The following is a 9,951-nucleotide window of genomic DNA, read 5'->3' as shown; positions in this document are numbered from 1 at the left end:
AGATTGCAAATAGGAGAACCTAATTTAAAGAGAACTTAACCTCTTTGTTAAAAAGCAGGGACTCCGATACTGCGATATCGATATATCGTGTTATCCCCGGTTCAAAACGGAGTATCGATACATATCGCGTCGCGGCGCAACGCAGTGACCACCACGGCGACAAATGAAAGCGTGACGTGATCCGTAGCGCGCGTCGTACTAGTCACACACGTCGCGGGGAAGTGGATGATGTCGCCGCGCGAGGAGACAGCCGTCGAAGGCAGTCCCAGTCTGTAAGAAGCGCGCCGAGATATCGCCGAACGCGCGGTGCCCACCGTCGTGTGCCCGCCGCATCGTCGTCCCCGGTCCCGCGCGCATCGACGCCGACGGTCCGGAAGGGAAGGATGGAGGCGGACTACCAGCCGACGCTCAGTCCGTCGCGGACGTTGACAGGTGAGCTGGCGATGCCCCGACAGATCCCCCGACCGTCGTAGACGAGTTCGGCTTGACGTGTCCGCGCCCGCTTCTCCGACTCTTTCGCCGCCCTCGGCGAAGCCGTCGTCGTCGTCGGGATCGACTCGCGACATTGGCAGGCGGTGACACGAGTCGACAGCAGAAGCGAGGGAGTCGGCTCGCGTTGAGTAAATAGAAAGCATCTCATTATCGTGACATCGTGCGCTATCATTACTTTCGCGAAGGTTTACGGAGCAGAGAGCTCGATCGTCCGTATTGGAGTAGAGTAGTTCGAGTAGATGGTTGTTGAACGTACGTGCGGTGCAATGTCAATCGGGTTTATCTTTGGAGATAAGATATTTTTTTCTCGCGCGTACAAATACGTACAGGTATCATTGTTTTGATCTGCTTATTTAATATCAAGACTGATTCGTGTTGACGTGTTTAACAGGAATGGGCAACGACTGTGAAGATCCGTATCCCAGCCTGTCAGATTATCACGATTATGAACCGAATCTGGAATTTGACGATACAGAATTGCAAACTACTTCAAACAACGGTAAATTATATGCCTCCAGATATATATTTTGATATCTCCTTTTTATGCAATTAATTATCTGTAGATGCAGAATTCATTTTCTTCTTATTTTGCCCTCTTCATGTTATGAAAGTTATATGAAAGATTAATTTACATGATGAAGCAGCTATGATAATTGTTTAAAAATTAACTTTATTGTTACAGCGGCGCGGCTTCTGGAAGAAAAATTGGATTTGGTGAGCAGCACCATGGGTACCGGAATGGATTATTTGGAAAGCCCAGTGAGCGACGGCACGATCGAGGAGAACTTTGAGGAAGCTTTGGTAGATGCTCCAGTTATCGAATCTGGTGTGTGACCTTTTACCTTCTGTTAGTAGCCAGTAAATGTCATGGCATTCTCGGGGCATAGCAGGTGAATTATGTGTAGAACATTGTATAGCTTGTTTTACATTGCATGACGTAAGGATGAAAAAGGAAAGGGAATGCGATGACTGTTTTGCTTTTTTTTTTTAATCTGTTTTGTAACAATAACATTGTGTACAATCTTAGCGTTTGAAGTGAGTAAATCTTTTTCTTTGGAGTATACATTTTTTTTTATGAAACAGAATTTTGCTCCGAGAATTCAAATTGTTCTTGCTAGATAGAATCTGTGTTTGATACAAGTTTGTTGCGAGAGCACGCTTGTGATACGTGCAACCTTATATCACAACGAATGTCTGTTCTAATGAATAGCGGACGATCTGGCTGCTTTAGACGGAGAGCTCGCTGACGAGGAGGATTATCTTGACATATCCAGGCATGGTATCGTAGAAGTGGTCGGCGACGATAGCGCCGGTCGTAAAATAATTGTTGTGTCAGCTTGCAAATTGCCTCCCATTGGAAAAGAGACTTTTAATCACGCTAAACTCCTCAGGTGAGTTTGCGATATCTACGTTGTAGAGGTAACATGCGAAATATTTATTCCGCAAAACAATGACTTATAATTGTCTGTAAATTACTTAAAGACTGCGAGTCATCCTGTATTATGTCTAACAGAGTTTGCTAAGACTATCTGTTTTCTGGTACTAGGTTTTTTTTTTATTTATCTTCTTTTTATTAGTTAAAATAAACTTTTTCATAAGAAATATATTTTCACTACAGGTATCTTACGCATACTTTGGACATGTTTGTGGAGCAAGATTATAGTCTCGTTTACTTTCATTATGGCCTTACGTCGAAAAATAAGCCACCCTTATCTTGGTTGTGGCAAGCGTATAAAGCGTTTGATAGAAAATACAAGAAGAATCTCAAAGCCCTTTATCTAGTACATCCGACTAATTTCATTAGGATTGTGTGGCAAATATTTAAACCGGCTATCAGGTATACAATCTTTCCTTCTTTAAATGAGGAAGTTACTTTTTTTCTCGAGTTATTACATATTACATGAATTGTATATTTTTACAGTGTAAAATTTGGACGGAAAATGATGTATGTTAATTATCTAGAAGAATTGGCGCAATATATTAACCTGGATCAACTAATTATACCACCTCAAGTGATAGAGTATGCAATTTAGTTATGCTATTATGTAAAATAGTACTTTATAGAGTCTCGTCAAACTGCACACATATTTAATTCACATGGATTTTTTTTTTTTTTTTTTTTTTTTTTCCAGACACAATGAACAACTGTTGATGAAAAATAAGAAAAATTTGCCAGCGAGTCCACCGCAAAGCGCGGTAGTTACGCCAGTTGGCACGACTCAGTTCGGTGCTAGTCTGCAATTCATAAAGGAAAATAGTAACGGCGATCCAATACCACCAATTCTAAGGCAGTGTGTAGAATTTCTCGATACGCCCGACGGTATGGTATTCCAATAAAAGCAAAACCATCTTCGTCTTGCTCGTATTCTAACTGACAATTGTTTTGTTATTGTTTCAGCCCTAGAAACAGAAGGAATATTCAGAAGATCGGCTAACGTGGCAGTAATCAAAGAACTTCAGAATCGTTGCAATCAAGGTTTACCCATCGATTTTCAAGGGGACCCGCATATCGCCGCGGTTTTACTCAAGACCTTTCTCCGTGAACTAGACGAACCTCTTATGACCTATGAACTATACGATGAAATCACACAATTTCAAAGTGAGTATTTTGTTCCCTTCTTTTTCTCTTTTTTTTTTTTAAATATTACAGTAAGAGTACATAAAGCATTTTTTTAATTTTTACTGTAGCATTGTCGAAAGATGAACGTCCGCGTAAAGTTAAAATATTAATATTGGAGAAACTTCCTGAAGACAACTACCAAGTTCTTAAATACATCGTACAATTTTTATCGAGGGTACGTAACTAATATTCCCAGTCGCAACTCCCTACAACTAAAATAAAATCGATTTTTATGTTTACTCTTTTTTTCTATTGATAGGTAATGGATCGATGCGACCTGAACAAGATGACTTCTAGTAATCTCGCGGTAGTATTTGGACCGAATCTAGTTAGAGCACCGCCAGCACGTGGAATGTCCCTCTCCGCAATAGGACCTATCAATCAATTCATAGATTTTTTATTTACCTATCAAGATAAGATATTTATTATTTAAAAGCGACAGCACCGAAAGCCTAATTGTAACATTCAATTCTCACACGTCCGCATCTTCATTTACCGAAATATTTTTATATTCTACGTGATAGAGAAAAAGAAAAGGATAGAAGGAAACATTCAATTGTTTGTTTACATGCGATTTTGCACAAGATTTTTTAATACGAATAGGTATAATAATTTTCGGACGAAAGACTAAAACGTTCGAATCTGGCTGGCTGTGTGATGTTGGAATGCCAGCTACAAGAAACATGTCCGTATATTTAGAGAGAAATTACGACCAAATACCAAAGATACATGAGAACGTTACACAGTGAGTATAATATGTAAGATTATCTAGAGATAATGTGTTTATCTATTTAATAACGCTTAGAAAATAATATATTCGATGATGAAAGAAGATATCGAGCGGGATGCCTCCGTTGTCGTGAAATCGCAAACGGCAATTTGTCCCGGTTTTTGTTTAAATTAATTTCTGATATTTAACGAAACTTTTAAACAACGAATTAATTTCTTTTAGCAAGTTACATGCATTATCATTTCATGTATAATTTTTAAGAGATTTTAGTTATTTTTATTTTGTTATTTTCTCTTGTCAGTTAAAAACTTTAAATCAATAATTGTTATTGAATAGATTATAATTTTTGTTTTGATGGGACCACATGGATCCACCAAGCATCTTTTGTTATTTATTTTCATTTGTAAAATTGGAATTGTCAAAATTGCATTATATTATTAATTAAAGATCCTGTAAAACGAAATTTTTATAGAATGTTTTAGTGTATACTCTAAATCTAAAATAAGAAAACCGCAAATAACAAATTTTTTAAATATTTGGCATCCTTTGCATCTCTTGCAGGGTTTGTATATAATGGAAAAATTGATAATTCAATAATAATTGTGGTCTAACGAATGTAGTATATGTGATACTGTATTTAAGTAAACTCGAAAAGAGACAAGATATATGTAACAAGGAAGATTTATATATATATATATAAAATATAATATAGAGAAATACTATGTTAACTTTAGATAACATAAACAAGCATTCATTTTATATAAGTAACAAAACACTCTGATTGAGAAAAATTAAATTGTATTTTCTACTTCAATCGGATTCATCTTGTAGCTTTCGTGACATTTTCTCTCTCTCTGTTTCATATAATTACGAGAAATCAAAATAATTTATGCTGTTTATAAGATTAATGTAATATTTTAAAAATTATGTATTAGCACAGTAAGTGATTAGTGTGATATTAGTATATTCCATGCACCCCACATATAAATTGTAGTAACTTTACGCTATTTTTTTTTAATTATGATCTCGAAAAAAAGTAATTTGTCTGATTGTTAGATTCACTTGATGTCAGCAAGAATTAAAAGAAATGAGAGAGAGAGAGAATGAAAAAGAGGGAAAGACTTGACACGTATTGAATGTCAAGTATTGTATAGTCTAATGACTTAGTGAGTCTGTCCGTCATCTAGGTATAAGGATAAAAGAGACTTAGCAATTTTTTCGCGGAGCAAACCGCTGATTTGTATATCCCCTTGAATAGTCCTGCCATTATGGGTAACTGGGATAAAGTATGGGCTTGGCAGCCCTAAACCCGCTCTCTATCATCAAAAGATAAAAAGACTAACCCAGACCTGTATAGAACTGATGTGACTCGATTACATTCCTCGTTGTTGTCAATAGAACGTGTAATAAAGCGTGTTAATTTATAGGTCTTCAATTTCACTTTTGTGTATAATTCATAAGCAAAACCTAACTTTCGTGACACGGTGGGATCGAGGTAGAAATGTTAAATAAAGCGTTTCTCTGTAACGTTATTACAAGTTACCATTTTATGTTCATAAAATAACTTACAGTAACAATAATTTAAACAACTCTCTTGTATCACTAATTTATATAATTTCAGATGAATAAACATATTGCGTGTTACTTAATATACGGTCCAAATCAATATATTGTACAATAAAATTATCGGCACTTAATATGTACAATAACTTATCGTTTGGATAAAAGCCGAAAGTCTTTCTTCCTTGAAAATGCCCTCGTCTCGCGACAAGACCGCGTCGTCTAGCAATTAGTTAGTCCTTAGTTAATAAGCTTGCTGCAATTTTTGGATTGCGAAGATATAGTCGAAAATTTGAAGACGACAATGGGAAAATTAAATAATTTAGGACGAGGCTTCTACTTTCTGGCTCTTTTATAAAATGTATGCGACTACATCGAGATTGAGGCATTCGAGACAGCTAGATAGTAAGGTTTGCCGCTATACCAAACTATTTTTTCTTTTTCATTATGATCGCATAATTCAAGCAACACTTTACATTCGCGCCATAGTTAAGAAACTACCTGGAATGATAATGATCAAAATGCACACCAAATATAAAGATCGATTGGGAAGAGAAGATGATATTACGTATTGCTTCGTGATTGCACTAAATGAGAAGCTAAACTTCGAAAACCCCACAAGACAGATCTCTTCAAGATGACAAAAATACTTGAAAGACAAATCTGTCAGGAAAAGCTTATCTCACAATGTTTACGAACGACAATAAAAAGGCCACAGTTGTATAACGTGTGTGCACATCTAAAATCGTCATCGAAAATATTAACAATTTATCTCTCTTTAACAAAGTGGCATGTGCAAAATTTGTCTTCGAAAAATTTATCTGTCGGGCACAAAGTCACAGCTTCCACCACCAACATATATGTATACAAATATACATATCTTTGCTATCCAAGAATTGTCACAGCTAAAAATATACATATATATATATATATATATATAGGCATACACATGCACATTCATACATAACGCACTCATCTACAAACACATACAGGATAAAGCATTTTGTAATGTAACAAATTACTATTGGCAAATTTGTCACATTTGAGATGCACCATCCTGTATATAGTTCGTACATTATCGAAATTAGACCTTTCATCTGTAGTCGAATTAAAATTTATTTTAAAGGTTTACGAAAAGCTGCCGTTACCGCCGCCACCGCCACCGCCTCCGCCACCACCACTGCCGCAGCAGAAACTTCTAGTCGGTTGAGCTTGTTCTGCCTCGTCCTCAACCATCACGACATTGCGACGCGTACTGTTGGTCCTCGTGAGCGTGGACTTTTGCTCGGCCTCGTCCGCGCGTTGCATCATGCGCTGCGTCAGGTCCAGGAACATCTCCTCGATATTCTGGTTCAACTTGGCCGATGTATGGAAATGCATGGCGCCCACTTGTTTGGCATACCTGACGGAAGATTTGTTCGAAATCACTATACTACGTTTGTTTATAATTTCATGCAAGCGAAGATTCGTCAAACTTACTCTTCTGCTTCCTCTATGGCAACGTTTCTGTCCTTCTCCAGGTCCACTTTATTACCCGCTATCGCTAAGCAAATTTCGCTACCTAACATCTTCTTAAGCTCCTTCACCCAGTTCTTCACCTGACAATAAAATCAATAAAAGATTATTTAACATCAGGAAAACAAAGATGCTCTGGAATACTGTCTTATATGGCAGGTCGTACTTTTTGGAAGGTATCCTCATCCGTAATGTCGTAAACGAGAATGGCCCCATTAGACATTCTGTAATAAATTGGTCCTAAGGCGTGAAACTTTTCTTGCCCGGCGGTGTCCCATATCGCCAAGTTCACTCTTTTCCCGTTGATGTTCAGCTTCTTATTCAGGAACGACGCCTAAAACGTATAATAAAGCCAATTGTCGAAATGCGTTTTCAAGCGAGGTAAATCCCGATCGTATCGTAGATAAATAAAAGGTTCAACGTCGAAGAGGTTAAGAAAGCTTTCTTGACCGCAGTTATATACGCCGCGAATTACACTTTAATCTTAACATATACGACTTCCTTTTTACGCATTACCGAGCTCGGATCTAAAAGAACCGTGCGTCACCGGAAGAAATACCGCAAAATAATTTTTTCTCTTTCGAAAATATACACATTCGAACCTGGATCAAGAAAAAAAAACCCGAAAAAAAATTTTACGGGAGCAAAGACCATTCACGGTGTACTGAAAACAAAAACGGAGGAAAAATCCGTGGAGCAACGTCGGTTCGCCGTTCTCGCCAGGACGACGCAGAAGTCGAGGAGGGAACTGGGAAAGTCACCTGTAGCGTGCTGATATGCTTGTCGTTGAACTTGTCCTCGACGTATCGCAGGGCGACCGAAGTCTTGCCGACGCATCCCTCGCCGAGCAGAACCACCTTGAAATTGTATCCGGTGCCGACCACCGGACTGGCCATAATCCCGGACTATAGACGACTGTGCGCCGTCCAAGGACGTCGCGACGGCGGAGGAAGAAGGGAAGGGAGAGGGAGTTAATTCGCGCGAGCCGAACGCACCCCGGCACTCCGCCTCGTCGTCCTCGTCTCTCTTCTCGCCCCCGTCAAACCACCGACGTCGGCGACGATCGCCGTGTATTAGGATACCGCTTCGACGACGGGACGTCCTGCCGCGGTCTCGAGTCTCGACTGTCTCGAGGCGCGTGGATGCCGTGGATCAGCTGTTCCGCCCCGTGTCATTACGCGCATACGTCACGTCACCGGCACGTTTCTATAGCCGGCTACATATGGCTAATAATGCTACATTTGAATGTGGCGCGATGTTTCGGACCAACATTTGATTGGCTGTCGTATTCTTCGGCCGCCATTATCCGCAATGCTCCATCTGTCTTCTTCATAGACCTATCTATATGGTCTTCTTACATCATGCACAACCCGTTCGTATGTATGTGTGTACTCCGTTCATTACGTCGCCATCGTTGCGCGCGCAATCGCGTCCACGCCGTCCACAAGTTTCGAAGCGACTGCGACTAGCGACTTCGACGTCGGGCAGCTTGGACTAATTGAAATAAACTAAATAAATTGATTGATAATTAATTAATAAGAGTAAGTATTTCATTGAAATCCCTCACTTTTCTCACTCAATATGCTCGAGTTAGCTCTACGTCCATTTCGTTTGCAGAAAGCGTCAAAAAGAATTGCAGATGGATGCCTCGTCGAGGAACTCATCCCGGAGGCATCCGAGACATCAGAGGTCCAAAGACTGCAAAGATCGATGCGGGTCCAATGTTCTAAAGAGCGCCGTATTCTTCGAAAGGCATCCTTCCCACGAATTGTCGCTAATTTTAGCGCTCGAGACGCGAGAGATTTCAGATGAGAACGGCCGACCGGGACGCTGATTCTACGGGTAGCGGCTCTATTTTTGCTATTTCTTAATCTGTAACGCGCGCGTACGCTTTCGTTCGCTCCTATTGAGCTACGTGCATGCCTTCTCCCGATTGTATCCCGGGGTGGCAACGCCACGTGGTTGGCACATGGCACGCGCCAAATATAACGAACGTGCTGAAGCAGCCGCTCGAGATATACGGCCGTTGGCCGTTTATGGCCTAACGTGACCCCGAAGGCGACGATTAGACCTGTATATTTGTTTCTCTTTGTAGCATTTCCTGGAGAAATATTCTGCCGTTGAACCCGTGAATTCATCTGTTTTAATTATACCTTGTACTCACAAAGATCATAATGCTTAATATTATGATCTTACAAAGATCATAATATTAAACATAATATTACGATCTTACAAAGTTTAATATAATGTTTAATATTATCTTGTTTAGATTTAGAAAAAAGGCACAGGCAGAATATAGCATCTCTGAAACGAACTAATTTTCTATGTTACTTGCTTTAAAATAGACTCGAGAATCTATAAATAATAAATACAAATCTTTTTAAGATCTCATGCAAGATTCTCATAATACGAATTATATCATTTAATAGAATTAGATTTGCAAGTCATTACAATTCGTGCATTAATTACCCCGAATATACAAATATCAATATCTAGTTTATATTCAGGATATTTAGGTGCAATTCGTATCTTCAAGAATGTCATTAATTATAGATTCGAGACAGCACGGATAATTGTTCGTGCTGAATAAAACTTCGCTGCATTCTAGGGATCGCACGAAGCTGGTGACTTTAAAGTCACAAGCAGGGCACGTATATGTGCAAAGTTATCACGAAAAGACAATTGTTGATATAGGAATCACTCGTATAGTTTAAAATGTATAATTATACATAACATGATTTTATTACCATTTTTATAATCGTAAGGTACAATAAGAAGAACAATCCGCCGGGCAGCAATATGAGCCGACGTCGATGTGGCCGGTAATGGTCGACCGTGTCCCTCGTCGATAATCATCTTTACAGGTGTCGCAAATGCCAAACTTACGCAATCATCAGCGAGCGAGCGTGTATCGTCGTGTACAATATATGCGTATGTGTTGCGGATGATCGTGTTGGGTCGAGGAAAACTCGTTGCTCAGGTGGCTGAGAAGACTATTAATAAATTAATTAACGTTCATATATAAACATACAGT

General features: G+C 39.3%; 2 protein-coding genes across 4 annotated transcripts; one reads left to right on the top strand and one right to left on the bottom strand.

Moving 5' to 3' along the window:
- The first annotated feature begins 204 nt into the window (after positions 1-204).
- LOC112454517 (rho GTPase-activating protein 1-like) lies at positions 205-4,301 on the top strand. Of its 3 annotated transcripts, none has more exons than XM_025015961.1 (10): positions 205-432; positions 884-991; positions 1,175-1,318; positions 1,724-1,883; positions 2,111-2,329; positions 2,414-2,512; positions 2,625-2,812; positions 2,891-3,091; positions 3,181-3,287; positions 3,372-4,301. In XM_025015961.1, the coding sequence occupies exons 1-10, from the start codon at positions 384-386 to the stop codon at positions 3,543-3,545; spliced, it is 1,449 nt and encodes a 482-aa protein (XP_024871729.1). In that variant the 5' UTR covers positions 205-383; the 3' UTR covers positions 3,546-4,301. The 3 variants fall into 3 exon arrangements, with proteins under 3 accessions (XP_024871729.1, XP_024871728.1, XP_024871730.1); XM_025015960.1 differs by having other exon boundaries at positions 207-432; positions 1,703-1,883; XM_025015962.1 differs by lacking the exons at positions 205-432; positions 884-991 and having other exon boundaries at positions 1,290-1,382; positions 1,703-1,883.
- Positions 4,302-5,371: 1,070 nt separating this feature from the next.
- Positions 5,372-7,825, bottom strand: LOC112454522 (ras-related protein Rab-21). The gene is made up of 4 exons (XM_025015967.1): positions 7,679-7,825; positions 7,084-7,251; positions 6,882-7,000; positions 5,372-6,804 (listed from the first exon to the last, which is right to left on the bottom strand). Exons 1-4 carry the CDS (start codon positions 7,811-7,813, stop codon positions 6,531-6,533), a joined length of 696 nt encoding a protein of 231 aa, XP_024871735.1. The 5' UTR covers positions 7,814-7,825; the 3' UTR covers positions 5,372-6,530.
- Positions 7,826-9,951: the final 2,126 nt, after the last annotated feature.

This window comes from Temnothorax curvispinosus, unplaced genomic scaffold (genome assembly GCF_003070985.1).
Source record: "Temnothorax curvispinosus isolate PA1 unplaced genomic scaffold, ASM307098v1 QBEX01005133.1, whole genome shotgun sequence".
Classification (NCBI taxonomy): domain Eukaryota; kingdom Metazoa; phylum Arthropoda; class Insecta; order Hymenoptera; family Formicidae; genus Temnothorax; species Temnothorax curvispinosus.
This window is presented reverse-complemented; position numbering and strand designations above follow the sequence as displayed.

Bases quoted from the DNA above. Each gene is read 5' to 3' on its own strand.
- LOC112454522 (XM_025015967.1), bottom strand. From the start codon at position 7,813: ATGGCCAGTCCGGTGGTCGGCACCGGATACAATTTCAAGGTGGTTCTG. The intron at 7,252-7,678 runs GTGACTTTCCCA...TATACGTTTTAG, and splicing joins AGCATATCAGCACGCTACAG to GCGTCGTTCCTGAATAAGAA. The intron at 6,805-6,881 runs GTAAGTTTGACG...ATCTTCCGTCAG, and splicing joins GCCATAGAGGAAGCAGAAGA to GTATGCCAAACAAGTGGGCG.
- LOC112454517 (XM_025015960.1), top strand. From the start codon at position 384: ATGGAGGCGGACTACCAGCCGACGCTCAGTCCGTCGCGGACGTTGACA. The intron at 1,884-2,110 runs GTGAGTTTGCGA...TTTTCACTACAG, and splicing joins AATCACGCTAAACTCCTCAG to GTATCTTACGCATACTTTGG. The intron at 3,288-3,371 runs GTACGTAACTAA...TTCTATTGATAG, and splicing joins TCGTACAATTTTTATCGAGG to GTAATGGATCGATGCGACCT.